Source organism: Protopterus annectens, chromosome 3.part1 (assembly GCF_019279795.1).
Source record: "Protopterus annectens isolate FY-2018-M chromosome 3.part1, PAN1.0, whole genome shotgun sequence".
In the NCBI taxonomy this organism is placed as follows: domain Eukaryota; kingdom Metazoa; phylum Chordata; order Ceratodontiformes; family Protopteridae; genus Protopterus; species Protopterus annectens.
In genome coordinates, this window is record NC_056732.1 from 949,210,624 (window position 1) to 949,230,510 (window position 19,887).

General features: G+C 41.3%; 1 protein-coding gene across 1 annotated transcript in view; it reads right to left on the bottom strand.

The window, feature by feature from the left end:
• The window catches only part of RTTN (rotatin), a 3,641,098-nt gene that overhangs the window by 850,149 nt on the left and 2,771,062 nt on the right, over positions 1-19,887 (bottom strand). The window contains exon 42 of the mRNA XM_044067142.1: positions 19,496-19,633. Within this exon, the coding sequence (XP_043923077.1) occupies positions 19,496-19,633 (138 nt within the window). The remainder of the gene's footprint in view (positions 1-19,495; positions 19,634-19,887) is intronic.

Sequence of the window (19,887 nt, forward strand, 5' to 3'; positions counted from 1 at the left end):
GGTCCAGAATGGGCCTTAAGTCCCACATTTTCTTTGGCACCAAAAAGAACCTGGAGTAGAAGCCTGATCCAAACTGATCTGGAGGGACGGTTTCGCTGGCTCGTTTTTCTAGCAGCTTGAAAATTTCCTGTGCTGCTGCCTCCCTTTACGTGGGTGGTATATCTGGGAGGTGTCTGGGAGATTTGGGGGGACCCACGAAGAGGATAGAGTATCCTGTGGATATGATCTGAAGCACCTAGCGGTCTGATATTATGGACTCCCATACCGCTAGGTGCAAGGACAATCGTCCCCCGACTGCCTCAGGAGTAGAGCAGTCGGGCCACCCCTCAGGGTTGCTGCCTGGGTGTGTCTGAGAAAGGTTCTCGAGACTGAAAATTCCTTGGACCCCTCTGCCTCTGGGCCGGCATCCATTCAGTCCCCCTCTGGGGAAAGAAGAGCCCTGAGTGTCATGGGAATACTGTGACTTCCAGAAACCACATCTTCTTTTGCCCTCTCTGGTTACGGGAAAAGGACCTTTGAGGGTTCGAGAAGCGGATCCCGATGGCAGACAGTGTCTTCCCGTCCTTCTCACTCTGAACTAATGTCTTTTTGACGATCTTACCAAAGAGAGTAGAGCCGCCATAAGGGGCATTGGCAAAAGATGCCTTGAAGGGTTCCGAAAATTGACATAATCTGAGCTAGGCGTTGCGCTTCATGGGCACGCTGGACTCAGCCACCCTATCTGCTCCTTCCGTAGCATGTGAAAGGAGTCGCATGGATGTGTTGGAGGCTGCTTTTAAAGTGGCCATCTTCGCGGAGAACGAAGCCCTGTCTTTCTGCGACATGGACTTAGGGGGAGACTCCTCCAGCTCCTTTACCAGGTCGCACTGGAGTCTGGTGACATGGGCCAGGTAATTCAGCACCCTAATTGAAAAAGTAGCTGAAGTGTAAACCCACTTCCCTAGGCAGTCCATCATCTGTGACTCTCGGTCAGGGGGATGAACCAAGGAACTCCCCTGTGGAAGTTACTTCTTTGTGGCTGCTGCTACCACCATTGCGTCTATGGGGAGCCCTTCTTCCATGCTGGTCTGTCTGTGGGGGGACTTAAAATTTTGTCAGGTCTTTTTGGAAATGGAACCTTGCAGTGATTCGGAACTTGATGAGAGCCTAATGAATTTGTCTGTTTACAATTATGAATGTAATGATTAGGATGCTAGTGCTGGTATGTTAAATGATGAACAAACAAATGCAAACTTTAGTTTTTTAACTGGATATGGTAAATTAGTGATGCCTCAATTTAAGAACATTGATAATAAATTCACACCATATATCTCTGTGCCTGCTATTTCTATTTTTCAAAAAGTTCTCCTTAGGGAAATAGAGATTTCCTATAAGGAATTTATTAAAGAAAAAAAGCAATTTAATTTAAATAAAGAGGAATGGTTGGCCTTAAAACATCTGAAGAAGCTTAAAAATTATTATATTTTCAAATGTGCTGATAAAGGTGGAAATTGGGTTATTAAGGATAAAAAAGGTTATTGTAAAATGGTTAACAAATTATTGTTGAACCATGAAGAGTATAAGAAGCTGGATAGTGACCCTATAAAATCTTACAATGAAGAGTTATTATTTTTGTTGGAAAAGGGTGAACGTTTAGGGTTTTTTACACAAGCTGATGTTAATAAAATGTATATAAAAAACCCCACTATACCCATCCTATATGCGTTGCCAAAAATCCATAAAAACATAGTAGAGCCTCCTGGTAGACCTATTGTGTCAGGGGTAGGCTCCTTTTTGGAAAACGTAAATATCTTTTTGGATTTTCAACTGAAGGCATATTTGAATAGGGTAATTGCTCATATTTCCAACACACAAGATCTCATTAGTGAGGTATCAAAAATTTCTTGGAATTATGATTATTATTGGGTCACTATTGACGTAAAGTCTTTATATACTAATATTGATATTAAATGGGGGCTTGAGTCAATATCTAACATGTTAGGTGAGGGACCTAGAACCAGCTTTCTGATTAGTTTATTGGAATTTTGCTTGACCCATAGTTACTTTCTGTTCAATAAAGAATATTTTTTACAAGTGAAAGGCACTGCAATGGGTGCAGCTTATGCACCATCTTATGCTGTGATTTACATGGATTCATTTGAAAAAAAGTTTATTTATCCAACTGATTTTTTCAAAAATAATGTGGTTTTGTATAAACGTTTTATTGATGATTTGATTTTTATTTGTAGAGGGGACATGTTTGAATTTTTTGAGTTTTTTGAGATGTTGAATAACAATGACCAAAATCTTTCTTTTTCGTATGAGGTTAATAGAAATGAAATTAATTTTCTTGATGTGACTCTATTTGAAAGAGAAAATAGAATAGAATTTAGACCTTTCAGAAAACATACATCTGTGAACATGTTTTTACATGCAACCATGCATGCATCCTCCACATTTATTAAAAACATTGCCACATGGGGAGTTTAAAAGAATCCATGACCACACTAGTATAGAAGTTGAAGTGGATAATGAATTAAATAAAGTTTTCTTGAAATTATTGGACAGAGGATACAATAAAAATCACTTATTAAGATGTTGGGATACCATAATTGGAAAAGGTTCCATGGAACTAAGTTCAGGAGCTAATGTCCAAAATCCAGTGAGAATGAATGAAATGAGAGAAAACATAGAGAAAATATTTTTTGTAACTAAATTTACAACGTTTTCTAATAAACTTGCATCACTGGTTAAAAAATTTTGGTATCTAATAAGTGATGACGAATCAATAGGTCAACTATTTCCACATTCTGTAATTTTTTCCTATAAGGGAGGAAAAAATCTAAAAGAAATATTAAACAATAACTTATTAAATCTGGAGAGACCTATTTCTGCCAAAGTGGGCACCTTTGCTTGTGGTTCTTGTAGTGTGTGTGATAAAGTGATTAATGTGAAGTTAATCAATAAGGTAAACCACATCTCTAGACATTATTTCAATTGTAAATCAACTAGTGTTGTGTATATATTGGGCTGCTCCTGCATAAATATTTGGTATATAGGACAAACCAAGAGGATGGTGAGAACAAGAATCTTGGAACATTTGAAAGATATAAGGAACTTGAATCAATTTAGTCCAGTTGCCAAACATTTTATTGAGAAACATGGTGGTCGTGTTTAAGATTTAGTGTATTGGGGAAACTTTTAACTCAAAGGGGAGACAATATAGTAAGTAAATTGTTAGAATTAGAAACTAGAATGATATTAAAATTTAATACTTTAAAACCGAATGGTTTAAATCAGGAATTAGGTATTTAAAATCATATCCACTATTTTGAATTTAGCATCACTATGTGACTTTATATGTTTACATAATATCTTCATATATATATATATATATATATATATATATATATATATGCACATACACATCAAAATATTTATTTGTTTGTTAAAGTATATTTTATATATTTACAAAAACATTTTTCTTGTATGTTTATTATTTATTTATTTGGTATTTATATGCGCATATATATTTAAATTATATCAAACAAATGAATTTTGAAACTTTTTTCAAAGGTCACTTTAATATAATGTCTATTCCTTTTTTACATTGAAACTTTAATTGATTAATTAATTAATTGTTTCTAATTAAATGGTATATAAGTGTATTGCCATGGTGGAATAAAATGTGATCCTTGAAGGTGAATTGCCGAGGTACCAGATCGTTGGAATAATAAAGGAATTACTGGTGAAGTACTGGCTGATTGGTGTGTATTTTTCGTATATGGTTTCTGAACTTTTGTGTTTTTGGCTTTTTGGAAATGGTTCCATGGTGTCTGGCTCCTTCCATGCCGACGAGGTGACCAGATCCACCATAGGATCCACAGGAGGGGACATCCAAGAAGTAGATGGGCCGTGCCGAAAGCCTCCAGGAACACAGACTCTTCAGAAGAAGGTTTGGGGGCAGACCAACCTCCCCGCTGGCGCAGGACTTCCGTGATGTCTACAAAGGAGACATCCTCGGGAGGTGACCTAGGGGAACCTTCTCCATCATCCAAGTCCGTATCCTCGGTGAGGGACTCGGGGGAGTCGAAGTGCCTCCTCTTGCACGTATGTTTGAGAAGCACCTCTCCGGTGGGATTTCTCCGGGGGGAACTCACAAGCCACTTGTTTCTCAGGGGGAACCGTATGGGGCTCCTCGAGCATGGGCTGTCCCTCTGGTAAAATGATGGAGACCATAGCAAGAGCTGAGGGGATCTGGGAGGAGTCCGAGGGGGCAGTCAGGAGTCTTGATCCAGCAGAGGGAACCCTTTCTACCACGTCGAATGCCGAAGGAGAGTGAACCTCCTGAGAAAGCAATAAGGAGGCCAGTCTCCCTGGGTCTGACAAGAGAATCGGAGCCGGGCCAGAAGTGGACGAAGCTCCGAGGGAGGGAATTTGGCCCAACAAAGGCGGAGCATCCTGGAGGTCTAACAAGCACATCCAGTCGCTCTCTTGCAGGTACGGCATGATGGACTGTAATGTGACCATCCAGAACTTCTCTTTGGCAACTGACAGGTTCAGGGTAGAAAGGTCCAGAATGGGCCTTAAGTCCCCCTCAGATCCAACACCCAAGCTCCGGCTCTGAGAGCGGCTCGGATCTGAGCTGATCGGATCTGACATGCTCCAGGCAGATGTCAGTGTCGAGGAAGCATGTACCGTCGGCGCTGGCCCCCTGACTAAAGCCATCCTTGGATCCGAATACTCCATACCCGATGGACAGATCGGAGATATTGACTGGAAAAAAGGAAGCGAGCTCCCTCCTCCTGAGGGAGAGGGGGCTGGCAAGACCCCCATCTGGATCTGAGTACAGATGAACCTCCTCATCATTTTATCCATATCGACCTCAGACAAAGACAGGGTGGACCTCGACGAGGCCACGGACTCCGACCTTGTGGGTCGGGGCACCGAGGCCCTAGTAGCTGAGCATATCTCCTCCGGCTCTGGGGAGAACCTCAGAGATCGGAGCCGAGGGGAGTCATGGATCCGTAAGGTTTTTACACGTGAAGGGAGGTCCAGAGATCTCTTTCACTTTTCCCTCACCTTCGACTCTCTCTCCTTCTCTCTGCCCCTTTTCCGCTCCACTTCCACAGGCTTTTGTACAGGAAGTTGAGTCCCAGCATGGCAGGGAGGAAAAGCCAGGGGAAGAGAAGAAGGAGAGGTGGCCACAGCACCAGTTTTGACCGAAGCCAGAGACGAGGCAACAGTCTCTGAAGGGGGGAAGAAGGTCTTTCAGGCCAACTTGGCATCCCTATCTTTAATGGAGAGAGAGTTGAACCCCACACATATAGCGCAGTCTACACTCAGATGGGCCTCGTCCAAGCACATAGCACACAGAGTGTAGCCATCCGCAGGGGATAATTTATGGCCACACTCAGTGCATCTTTTGAAAATAGGCTTGTCAGCCACACTGTCAGAAGAAAGAAAATTTTTAAGAGAAAATGTTTTCTTTCGCTATGAGAACACCCACTCACCACACTCGCACACACACACTGAGGGGAGGAGGGGAAGCAAAAACTCCACACAACTATTCAAACTAAGCTAACTACTCTAAAAAAAAAAACTATAACTCGACACACCAATAAAGGGGAGGAGAAAGGGGGACCTATTCTATCACTATCTAAAGATTTTTAAAGAAAAGAGATATTTTTTAAGTTTTTTACCCACTTGAAAACCTGGAGCTCAAGAGATCACGATGCATAAGCTATTCGTGGCAAACGAGATATGGGGTGGGAAGGTAGTGAAGGTGTATTATGGGTAAGGGGAAGAGTTTGGAGCTCGGAGAAGATGCTAGTAAAGTTGCAGGCTCGGATCTGATACGGATCCGTATCCCACAGGTTGAAGACCAAATGAAGTAAACTACTTCAGATCACATATTACATTATCATTTCTATTGCATAAAACTGCAATTTCTTAATATACAGCTAATCCACCCATACACAGAATCCAAGGTTAGTCTGCTTGCATACATGTCTGTCTTCAAACAAGTCTCAAAAATATATGCCTTCTCTTGGTGAAACAACAGAAGAAGCTGTTACCTTTGCAGAAAAAGGAAACACATTCAAATATAAACTGTACAGCATCTCAGCCATGTCATAAGTTACTTATTCTATAACTTACAGCATATACACTTATAACTATACAAATTCATTAAACGAACTAACAGCCAATTTCAAGAAAATACAGTAAATGTAATATGTAATTAAATAACAGTTCAAAAGGTTCATCACCATTTTACCCAATACCACGCAATATTGCCTCAGTCATAAAATGCAGAATTCAACCAAATAGCGTTCCAGGAACCATCCAATGAATCACAAAAAATGTATATAATCCAGAAGAGCAGAAGTGCAAACACTATAGTATCCACTGGAAAGAAAAGTTTGGGGTATCACAAATAAATACTTTAATAAAAAATATGATTAAGCCCTTTCATCAACTAAACTGCTGACTTCTTCAGAATACAATGTTAATACAATCTAACCCTTAAATATCTTAGCTTTTTGCCACCAATACATAACTGACCAATTAACAACCTGTAAAATCTTCTGTAAAGTGATACGCTATCTAAACATAATACAAAATAAAACCTACTCTAAACATTAAATGCAATAAAATCACATTAAAATTCATAGCACAATACTTGTTATGTATACAACCAGAGCCCATCTGAAATATTTAATTTAACAACGTGCCACTAATACAGGCTTAATAGGTATACTATCATTCAAGCCGGGATAAGTAGTGGCATCTAGTAGCAACTGCCACTTGACTTCTTTCTCCCCTAATAAAGCCTTAATATTACCTCCCCTCGGGTTGCTGTACACTTGCTCCAAAAAGGCAAACTTAAAGTTATGATTTTCTCCTTTACTTGCTATGTGCCTATAAAGGGCATTGTTGACATCCTTCTTTTTAATATTGTATGTATGTTTGTATATTCTGTTCTTGAACATTCTTTCTGTTTTCCCAATGTAATACCCTGAACATAACATACATTTAGCTAAATATACTATGTATGTACTGTTACAATTTCCATTAATAAACTTAACTTTGGTTTTGTTATAGTTGTCAAGTATGATACTGTCTAATTCTAATATGTATTTACAATAGTTACAGTTTCCACACTTCTATGTGTATCCTAATTTGTTGTGTTTCCTCATACAATCATTGTTTTTCTCCAAATTACACTTAATAATCCTGTCCATCTTGTATACAAAACTTGGTGCCTCTTCTATAACTTGGCTGATGTCATCAGCCTTCAAAATGTTCCAGTTGTCATGTATAACCCGCTTGACTCTTATCTGCATAAGGTCCAAACTTCGCTATACATACCCTATTGAACTAGGGTTGATTAACTTGCTCTTTCCTGGACTCAACCTGCCAATTCCTATTACCTAAAATGGGTTTGTATTTTTTATCCAATTCCTTGGTGACATAATTTGCCACATCTTCTATTAAACCCTTAGGATAGCCTCTCTCCAAAACTAAGGAGCTAATGTATTGTATTTCTAACAGCATATCACTATGACTAGATGTCATTCTTGCTACTCTGATGTACTGCCCCTTAAATATGTTACGCATTAATTTCCTTGGATGGTTGCTGCTATATTCTAAATAGCTGTTACTAAAAGTTTTCTTTCTATAAATCTTAGATTTAAACCCTATATTGGAATGAGATATGTAGGTAAGTTAGTATGCGATACCATCCTTACTGACAGTATGGGTGAATTTTAGGAATGGGCTTGTATCGTTTAAATATATAATGAAATGATCAATAATGTCAAAAGGACCATCCCATAAGATAAAAATATCATCTAGGAACCTGGTGTACAGTTTTATGTAACTAACAAATTTGATGTTGAAAACATTATTTTCTTCCCAGTCTATCATAGCAAGATTTGCAAATATAGGGGCGGATGCCGTGCCCATAGCCAAACCCTTAGTTTTTTTATAGTATTCACATTCGTAAAAATTAAAATTATCTAATACAATAGACATGCATTCAACAATGAGGTTCTGTCATTGATTACCCAACTTAGCATATTTAATAATACTATTATGAAATCCGTCCAACCCCTCCTGTTTAGGAATACATGAAAAAAGATCGACTACATCTATAGTAATACATGTCAATTCTTTCTTCCATATATTGGAAGTCAACCTGCTTAAAAAATCCCATGAATCTTTTATCACATGTGATATGTTGTCATAAATGTGCTTCAACCATTTGTTGATGGCAGAACCTATACAAAAGGTTCTAGATTGAATACCCAATATGATGGGTCTGAAAGGGGGGGTTGTTAATATCCTTATGTATCTTAGGGATACCCACTATGGTGGCTAGTTTAGGATGATCCACCTTCATGTACTCAAACTCTTCAGATGTTATCCTGCTGTCCAATAGGTATTCCTCTAGATACATGTCGATACGTCTATATGCGATATTAATTTCATTTAGAGATACTGATTCATAGTTCCCTGAATGTTGTATCTTGTTGATGTACTCATAGGAATCATAAATCATTACTTCCCCTCCCTTATCGGGTTTTATAATCCTGATATTGCTATCCATTTAAAGTTGTTTCAGAATAGCAGTTTCCTTGTGTGTCAAATTGTTATTCTGCCTGTTGCATTTCATGTCCCGTGAAAGTGAGTACATCTCTTTAGTTATCACTTTTTCATATGTGGCTATACTTGAATGGGTGGGTGTTACGAACGTACTTTTTTTCGATAGCTTGTTTGGAGTAAATATTCTAGTTTTCCCCTTAAAAAAGATAGTCAAATTTAATTTCCTGAGAAACAATTTCAGCGCAGTTAACTGCTATTCTGAAACAACTTAAAATGGATAGCAATGGATAGCAATATCAGGATTATGAAACCCGATAAGGGAGGGGAAGTAATGATTATGATTCCTATGAGTACATCAACAAGATACAACATTCAGGGAACTATGAATCAGTATCTCTAAATGAAATTAATATTGCATATAGACGTATCAACATGTATCTAGAGGAATACCTATTGGACAGCAGGATAACATCTGAAGAGTTTGAGTACAACCCCCCTTTTCAGACCCGTCATATCGAGTAGTCAATCTAAAACCTTTTGTGTGGGTTCTGCCATCAACAAATGGTTTAAGCACATTTATGACAACGTATCACGTGATAAAAAATTCATAGGATTTTTTAAGCAGGTTGACTTCCAATATATGGAAGAAAGAATTGACATTTATAAGTATAGATGTAGTCGACCATTTTTCATGTATTCCTAAACAGGAGGGGTTGGACGTCTTTCATAATAGTACTATTAAATATGCAAAGTTGGCTAATAAACGACAGAACCTCATTGTTGAATGTATGTCTATTGTATTAGATAATTTTATTTTTTACGAAGGTGAATACTATAAACAAACTAAGGGTGTGGCTATGTGGGGTGGCATGTGCCCCCATATTTGCAAATCTTGTTATGATAGACTGGGAAGAAAATAATGTTTTCAACAGCAAATTTCTTAGTTACATAAAACTATACATCAGGTTCCTGGATGATATTTTTATCTTATGGGATGGTCCTTTTGACATTATTGATCATTTCATTAGATATTTAAATGATACAAGCCCATTCCTAAATTTCACCCATACTGTCAGTAAGGATGGTATCGCATACTTATCTCATTCTAATATAGGGTTTAAATCTAAGATTTATAGAAAGAAAACTTTTAGTAACAACTATTTAGAATATAGCAGAAACCATCCAAGGAAATTAATGCATAACATATTTAAAGGGCAGTGCATCAGAGTAGCAAGAATGACATCTAGTCATAGTGATATGCTGTTAGAAATGCAATACATTCCTTATTTTTGGAGAGATGCTATCCTAAGGGTTTAATAGAAGATGTGGCACATTATGTCACCAAGGAATGGGATACAAAATACAAACCCATTTTAGGTAATAGGAATTGGCAGGTTGAGTCCAGGAAAGAGCAAGTTAATTAACCCCAGTTCAATAGGGCATGTATAGCGAAGTTTGGACCTTATGCAGATAAGAGTCAAGCTGGTTATACATGACAACTGGAACATTTTGAAGGCTGATGACGACATCAGCCAAGTTATAGAAGAGGCACCAAGTTTTGTATACAAGATGGACAGGAATATTAAGTGTAATTTGGAGAAAAAACAATGATTGTATGAGGAAACACAACAAATTGGGACACACATAGAAGTGTGGAAACTGTAACTACTGTAAATACATATTAGAATTAGACAGTATCATACTTGACAACTATAACCAAACCAAAGTTAAGTTTATTAATGGAAACTGTAACAGTACATACATAGTATATTTAGCTAAATGTATGTTATGTTCAGGGTATTACATTGAGAAAACAGAAAGAATGTTCAAGAACAGAACATACATACAATATTAAAAAGAAGGATGTCAACAATGCCCTTTATAAGCACATAGCAAGTAAATGAGAAAATCACAACTTTAAGTTTGCCTTATTGGAGCAGGCATACAGCAACCTGAGGGGAGGTAATATTAAGGCTTTATTAGGGGAGAAAGCAGTCAAGTGGCCATTGCTACTAGATGCCACTACTTATCCCGGCTTGAATGATAGTATACCTATTAAGCCTGTATTAGTGGCACGTTGTTAAATTAGAGATTTCAGATGGGCACTGGTTGTATACATAACAAGTATTGTGCTATGAATTTTAATGTGATTTTATTGCATTTAATGTTTAGAGTAGGTTTTATTTTGTATTATGTTTAGATGTATAGATAGGGTATCACTTTACAGAAGATTTTACAGGTTGTTAATTGGTCAATTATGTATTGGCGCCAACAAGCTAAGATATTTAAGGGTTAGATTGTATTAACACTGTATTCTGAAGAAGTCAACAGTTTGGTTGATGAAAGCACTTAATCATATTTTTTATTAAAGTATTTATTTGTGATACCCCAGTCTTTTCTTTCCAGTGGATACTATAGTGTTTGCACTTCTGCGCTTCTGGATTATATATATATTTATTGTGATTCATAAAATGCAGAATCATGAAACAGATCCTAAAGCTTTTACATGTTCATTAAAATCTTAACACTGTTATAAATCTTAAGAAACCAAAAATGTTTTACCTCTTAAGTAGCTACATTTAAAAAAAACAAACAAAATTCTACCATGTGGAAGATACTGAAGAAACTTTTAGTTATGTACTTACCATAACTTCGGATGTATGGGATCCATCTCGCCTACATTCATGACAGATGGGTTCGGAGCCGATCCATCGGCTCCGACTCGGCAACTAATACACTAGCACGAAGTCTCTCATTGGCTGGGCTACTCCCTATCCCAGGATGCACTACACCTGCTTCCCCAGATCTTGTTTGTTCGCTTTCATACATCCATGCAAACACAGAAAAACTAGTAGTCACTATAACCAACTAAAGTTCTTCAAGAAAGAACGCCAAGAAAAAGGGGGCTACAGCTCCTCTAAATCCAAATGGAAGGGGGAAGGAGGGTGGGTACTTATGAATGTAGGCGAGATGGATCCCATACATCCGAAGTTATGGTAAGTACATAACTAAAAGATGTAATGGGATCCTATCTCGCCTACATTCATGACAGATGGGACAGCGTCCCTAGCACCTACATCCCGGGTGGCTCATTGGAACACACTCCTGAGAACTGTGGAACCAAAGGAAGCTCTGCCTCGAGAAACCACATCCAATTTGTAATGAGAAATGAAAGTGTGCGGAGAAGTCCAGGTTGCTGCAGCACAAATATCATCTATTGATAACTTGGAGTGAAAAGCTACGGAAGTAGCCATTGCCCTGGTAGAATGAACCTTGATTGGAAAGGGGAGGTCTTTGTTAGCCTGTGAATAAATAAAAATGATACAATCTTTAATCCATTTAGATATAGAAGATTTTGTTACTGGTTGACCCAATTTGTTCGCTGCAAAGGAAACAAACAATTGATTAGATTTCCGCGTTTGAGCGGTTCTCTTCAAATAAAAACGCAGTTGTCTATGTACGTCCAATTGATGCAAAGTATATTCTGCGTTATTAGAGAATTCTGGAAAAAAGACAGGGAGTTCTATAGTTTGTTGGATACAGAAAGAGGAGGCCACTTTTGGTATGAATGCAGGATTTAATTTCAATGAAACTCTATGCTTGTGAAAAATCAAATAGGGAGGATCAGAACAAAGAGCTTGAAGTTCTGAAACTCGCCTGGCAGACGTTATGGCTACTAAAAAGGCCGTTTTCCAAGACAGAAATTTTAAATCACAGGTAGCAGCTGGTTCGAAAGGACGGGCAGTTAGGGCAGCAAGAACCATATTCAAATCCCAAGGGGGGACAGGATGAGATAAAGGAGGCCTAAGGAGCCAAGCCCCTTTAAGGAAGGCCTTACAAAGTTTGTGAGACATCAATGAAGGTTCAAAAGAAGCATGAAAATTAGAGATGGCCGCTAGCTGAACCTTAATGGTAGAAACTGAAGAGCCCGACTGAAAAAGGGAGGCCAGAAAATTCAGAACCTCCGATACTGGTGCAGTAATAGGATCTATACCCCGTTCTTGAGCCCAGAAGGCAAACCTTTTCCATTTACTGGAATAAAGTTTGATGGCGGAAGGTTTATGAGAAGAAGACAGTATGTGAACCACGTCCGGTGAAAGAGCATTGTCTCGGACTAAGGATGGAAGTGGAGTAACCATGCTGCCAACTTCAGGGACCTGAGAGACGGATGAAGCCGTCCTGACTGATGAGTCAACAGGTCTGGCACCGGATCCAGAAACCATGGACCTTCTATCGCATGCCTCTGTAGAAAAGGAAACCAAACTTGATGAGGCCAGTGCGGGGCAATCAAAATCATCTCGCTCTCCATGTAAATGGCCTTCTGTATCACCCTCGGTAGGAGGGGGAACGGAGGGAAGGCGTAGAGAAGACCGGGGGGCCAAATGTGAGTCAGAGCGTCCCTGGGAATCTGTCCCTGAGAAGGGAACAGTGTGAAGAACTCTCTGCATTTCGCATTGTGAGGGCTGGCAAACAGGTCGCAGCAAGGATGACCCCATCTGTCGAAGATTTTCGCAGCTATATTCTGGTTGAGGGACCACTCGTGGGGTAAAAGAATGGTCCTGCTTAATCTGTCCGCAATCACATTGGACTTCCCCGGTATGTGCGTTGCCATTAGAAAGCGGTTGGTAGCTACCGCCCAGTGCCAAAGTCTCATGGCTTCTCTGCATAGTGGGTAAGACCTGGTTCCACCTTGCTTGTTTATGTACCATACCACCGACATGTTGTCGGATAGGATAGCAATTGGACCCTGTGGGAGAGCGTGATGGAGAGCTTGGAGTACCAATAGTACCGCTCTCATTTCCAGGACATTGATATGCAAATGCGTTTCCTGGATCTGCCATGTGCCTTGGACCGACCTGTCCAGGTAATGACCCCCCCCACCCTACCTGGGAGGCGTCCGTAGTCACAGTGGCAACGGGACGTTGAGGTATAAAGGGTCGCCCCTGGTCGAGATTTGATTGGAGAAGCCACCAATGCAGATCTCGACGGCAACTTTCCGTGATTATGATTAAGTGGTTCAAGGGAAGTTCCTGATAAGACCATTGAACCGACAGTAGCCATTGTAGAATTCGCATGTGAAGTCTGGCCAAGGGAACTAGAAGTATGGTCGACGCCATCGAGCCCAACAGTTGTAGGATCCGATGGGCCGGGGCTCTTTGTAGGTGGAGACAGGATTTGACTTGATCTTGTAAGATCTGAATTCTTGCTGCCGGTAAAAAGGCGCGCATTCTCTTTGTGTCTAAGTCTGCGCCTATAAAAGTAATACGCTGAGAAGGCTGTAGTACAGATTTTTGCAAATTGAATGTGATCCCCAAGAAACGGCCCAAGGTGAACGTGGCTCTGAGCGCTTGGAGTAGTAGATGCTCGGAGGTGGCAGTAAGGAGCCAGTCGTCTAGATAAGGAAACACCTGGAATCCCAGACTTCTCAGGTGAGCAGTTACCACTGCCAGACAATTGGTGAACACCCTGGGGGCTGTGGTGAGACCAAAGGGCAGTGCTCGAATTGGAAATGACTGACTCCGAGGAAGCGTAAATGTCTCCTGGACTCTTGAGCTATGGGAATGTGATAGTAAGCGTCCTGGAGATCTATGGAGCACATCCATGCATCTTTTTCCAGCAAAGGAAGAACAGATTGAAGAGTGACCATTCGGAATTTGGACTTCTTTACGAAACGATTCAATGAACTGAGGTCCAAAATGGGCCTGAAGTCCCCTGTCTTTTTTGGTACCAAAAATAATTTTGAGTAAGTTCCTGATCCGATCTGGTCGACGGGGACAGGCTGGATGGCTCTTTTTTCTAGCAGCTTTGAAACTTCTAATGCTGCCTGATCCCGCTGACTGGATGGTACGTCCGGGATTTCCCTTAAAGAAAGGGGGGGTTTGATGAAGGGGATGATATATCCTCCGGTAATAATGCGAAGCACCCACTGATCGCTTGTTATGGATTCCCAAGCTTGTGGGTGCGCCGCAAAGCGACCCCCGACTGGCTCCGGAGTTGCACAGTCGGGCAACAACTCAGGAACGCTGGTTGTATGAAGAACCACGAAAGGAATCGCGATCTCCAGAGTTACGGGAGCCTCTGCCACCTCTGGGGCGGCGTCTTCCAAAATCCCCCCCCCCTCTGCCTCTGGAGGGGGAATCACTGGGTGGAGTACGGAAAGACTTCTGAGATTTTCTAAACCACATTTTCCCTCCTCTCCCAGCCTTGGGGTAAGGCCTAGAAGGAGCGGAAAATCGGGCCCCAACGGCAGTCAAAGTCTTGCCCTCCTGCTCGCACCGAGTTAGTGTGTCCTTCACCTTGGGTCCAAACAAAGATGACCCATCAAAGGGGGCGTCGGCGAAGGAAGACTTGAAGGCCTCCGTGAACGAACACAAGCGTAACCAGGCTTGTCTCCTGAGGGCAACGCCTGTTCCCGCTGCTCTACTCGCCCCTTCGGCTGCATATGAAATGAGCCTCATGGACGAGTTAACAATAGAAAAGAGGGTAGTCATCTGTGCCAACAGTCGGGGCCAGCGCCTCAGGTAGGTTACCAACAAGAGAGTCATTTAGCTCTTTGAGAAGATCCCTTTGGAGCCTCGTAAAATGACATAAGTAGTTCAGCGACCGTAAGGTAAAGGCCGCTGAAGAGAGGGTACGCTTCCCGTACCTATCCATGCTCCTAGAATCCTTATTAGGAGGATGAATAGACGTCGAAGCCTCTGCCACATCCTGCTGTGTGGCAGAAGCCACCACCAAAGCATCTACAGGCACACCCTTTGTGAGAAACTCCTTCTGGGGGGGGGCTGACAAAAATTTATTGGGCCTCGCAGGCACTGGTTCCACAGAATCAGGGTGTTCCCACGCCCTTCGAGAAACCAAATCAAGAAACCAAATCAAGGAGTTCATCAAAGGGCGGAGACACCCAGGAGGCGGAAGGCTGGGCCCCAAAGGCCTTGAGGAAGACTGACTCCTCAGCTGAAGGGGTTTTGGCTTGCCAGTCACCTCTCTGTCTCAGAATCTCCAAGATGTCTGAGAAGGAGATATCATCCGAAGATGATTTGGGAGACCCTTCTGCGTCATCGAGGTCAGTATCCGATGTAACAGACTCATCTTGGGAGTCTACGTGCTTCCTCTTACACAATTTCTTCCTTGGTGGTTCGTCCGAAGCAGATTCGGACGGACCACCCGGAAGAAGGGAACCGCCGATGGGGGTATCCTCAGGCCCTGGGGCCCCGCTGCCGGGGGGCTGCAACACAACAGAGGCACCAGTCTCCAATTCTAGGGACGGTGAGGTAGAATCTTGTTGAACCGGCAAAGACATGGCTAGCGCGCTCCTCATGACCTCAAAGGCCGGACCTCCAGAATCCAAGGAGGTCGCTGGTCTAGAGGCCACGATGGCACCAGGAATTCCAGCAGCCGAAGCTCCAAGAGGAAGGCTAGGTACCGAAGCACCCAAACCTAAAGTGTTCCCTTCGGCTCCGGCTGAAGAAGTCGCAGTGCCAAACCCTGAACCGGAGGACAGGGTAGGAAGCACAGTCGGAACCGAAAGGCCTGAAAGGGGTCTCTGCTCCGACCGTATGGCTCCACATTGCTCCACCACCACCGGCTCCAACGGCTCCGAAGAGGTTGGAGGAGGAATCAAATGTGTTGGAGGAGGGATCGGCTCCGAAGCAAACTGTGCTGGAGCCGAGACCATTTTAGTAAACACTGGAGATTGGAATAGCCTCTGTAAAACCCTATCCAGGTCCGAATCTGAAAGTCTCGAGGATTTAGAGGAGGTAGACATTCGAGAAGACTTTTCTCTCGGCTCCGAGGGAGAAGGGGACCGGCTCCGACACGGCTCCAATGCTATCGGCGCCGACCACCACAGCATGGACCACCATCGGCACCGAAGGAGCCTTCTTCGGAGCCGAGGGGGAAGAGTCTGAGCTGCACACTTCCACCGGCTCCGAAGCCATTGGAACCGATGGAGGTGATTCACCTCTCGATACTCCAACTTGTGGCTCCGAAGGCAATGGAGCCGAAGTAGGAGGTATCGAGGCAGACCCTTCAACCCTCGGCCCCGAAGTCAGTGGAGCCGAGGAAGAAGAGGTCAATTTTGACTTTTTAGAAGTCGGCTCCGACGGACTTGTCGGAGCCGAAGATCTTTTCTTTTTGGAAGCAACAGGTGGATTTAAGGCTTCCTCAAAAGAAGGTTTGATAAGCCCTTTCAATATCAACTTGTTCTTGCGTTCTTGAAGAACTCTAGCGGAGAACGCATGACAGACGCTACAAGTCTCTTGCAGATGTTTCGGCCCCAAACAATAAACACAGACTGAATGACTGTCTGTAATGGACATCTTGTAATTGCACCGAGTGCATTTTTTAAAACCGGACTTTTGTTCCTTAGACATGATACAAGTAAAAAGGAAACTCTATGAAATCTTACTTACAAGTAAAGCACTATACACAAAAAAGCGCCAACTGAAAAGCGCGAGACACACTGGCGCGAGTACCGGTAAAAGTTTACCTCACAACAATAAGAAAACAGTTAAATGGCCCAAAGCCCTCTAATTTAAACGGGCCTTGCCCGAAAAACAACTAACCAAAAGTTAATCAAACCTAGTAGCACTCAACAGTAGGGCAAAGGCCCTCTAACTTAAACGGGCCTTGCCCGACAGAAAAAAATCAACTTTTTGAAAACACTCACTCCAACAAAACTTAAGAAATAGTAAGCAATAGCTGTTAAAACAGCTGTTTGGTTAATATGGACAAAAAAATTCCCTAGGTCAAGGACCAATAAGGTAAAAATAACCACTTAGCTCCAGCCAAGTCGAGACCACGTCCAGCTTGTTAAGCGGCAAACGAGATCTGGGGAAGCAGGTGTAGTGCATCCTGGGATAGGGAGTAGCCCAGCCAATGAGAGACTTCGTGCTAGTGTATTAGTTGCCGAGTCGGAGCCGATGGATTGGCTCCGAACCCATCTGTCATGAATGTAGGCGAGATAGGATCCCATTACATCTAACCTTTTACTAATAAAAGTGAGCTTTAATAACTTAATTGCAAGTGCCAGCACAGAAGACTTCATTAGACTGTCAAGACAAATTCAGTACTGTTGGAATCCATTCTTGTAGGAAGGTAACCATGTCATACTGCATTGCACTTTCAATAAGCTCATAAATCCTGCAGTTAGTTATCTTTGTTTTCTGGATCGTTTATTTTGGCAGTTAGCAATGGGGAACCAGAACATAATAACTTTGTAATTCTGATTTAAGGCTACCTTCAGCTTCCCAAGTGATATTTGTATGGTCTTTAACAGTACTAAAATTAGTAAGCATTTTTGCTCAGATTTCACTCCATTGCCAGCTTGATAACTAAGCCCCTTGAAAACCTGACCAGATCATATGTGCCTTTGTCATGACTGGCTATTGCATCCATACCACTCCACAGGACGGTCATCTCACTCCAGTGGGGACTGGTCTCATGGAATCCTTAACTACTGGTAGTCTGGGGTGAGAGGGGGTTAGTGACAGGCTGTCATCCATAAATTGTTCAAGAATTACATCTGTGCTTTGGACTGTCTCCATGTTGGCTAGTAAATGACAATCAATGCCTAGCTAAGAGTGCCTGCTGCCAGTGGACACTTCTGCAGCTCCGGTGAACTGCAAACACACCCTGGTAGTGCTTGCTGTCTCAAATCGGTTCTTCAAAGTATACATCTGGGTCCACCCAGAGATGCTGCTCTTGGAAATAAAAATAATAACCCTCCTCATGGAAGAGTCGAGCCAATATTGACAACGGATTCCCAGATCAACTGCAGACATTTCAGACCTTTATCCTCCTGCTTTCTGAAACTGTCTGAATTAGTAAGCATTGTTTACTTTAAATCTTAATATTGAACTTTAGTGCTCTGCCTGAAAGTCTTTAAGCCACAAATTGTTTCTACAATTTGAATATCCATGGAAGGACCGGATGTTTTATGAAGCCTACCTACCACATGGAGGCTCTGGATTTCAGACGTCATCCTTGCAGCTTTTGTTGTTCTTTTCTTTTTAACCACCAGGGTAAAAAAATGTGTAGTATTTATCTTTCTGACTTAGCATTATATCCAGACAACAAGATAATCCCCAGACTTCACAAGCACATTAATTCAGGTTTTACTGCATTTTTTATTTCATATTTAACAGAAGTAATGATATTACTATTATATTCCAAAGAAAAATCCTACAATTTAAAGATTTTTAAGGTAAAAGAATAATTAAACCAAGAAGGGGTGTGAAAGAACGAATACTATCTACTTTCACACCGTCAGTCTGTGAAAACAGCTGTGCTTTTACCCAATAAGTATGCAGCATCCTCACACCATCTTACTGTGCACACTACCCAAGTATACTGTTTCTGATGCAGAAAGCATCTCATTTTTCTGTTTTATAAGGAGTTCCCCTGTAATCTTCCTGAAGATGCAACTTCCTGATATAGCATATTGTAGGGTTAAACCCATAATACCTCACAGGTAAATTAGGGCACAGTCTACTATATTTGCAAACTAAATGTAGTAACAGCAGACCCTTTCTTCTTGGATAAAGCATGCAGGTCTAAAAGGCAGAATGCCTTACTTAAAAAAATGAATCTGAGATACAGCGGCACTGAGACCACACTGTAAGCAAGGGATTGCTACCATGCAAAGTTAACTCGATTCTGATTACAGAAAATGCTTTGATGGCATGTGAAAGTCTGCCTGAATGCTCTCATAACTTAATTTTGCTGGTGTTGCAAATGCAATGCTTATACAGACAAGAGAAAACAAAACATCAAAAATATGCAAAGTGATAAAGTTCTTTTATAAAAAAGAAATGTACATTTCAGTCAGTAATAAGCTTCAGGGTCAAATAAAGATACCTCAGATAACAATATGCTTTAAACAAAAATGCAGAAAAACATGCTGATTTACCAATTACTTTTGTCCAGTGTTTTGAAAGCAAAGTGGTTATCAATGATAAAGAGATTTGGCCAGTTTTCCTCAACAAACAAGTCAAAAGAGTAAACAAGTCTGTCCATGTCTGATGAAATGCAGATGTCAGCTCAGCATCTAGAAATCAATAGGAAATCACTGTTTATTCAAAACGCAAAGATAATTTACATAAAAAGTAAAGAACTGCAGCAATATCCTTATGAAAGACAAAAAGATAATAAAGTTTACTGCACTGCCTCAAAAAGGTACAAGCGACAGGGTACAAAACCTGGACAAAATGACATATTACTCATCTGTATTAATGCTTCTCGTAGATGGATCCACCATTCTTGACAGAAGATTTTAATACAAAATCCCAGATCATATCAAAC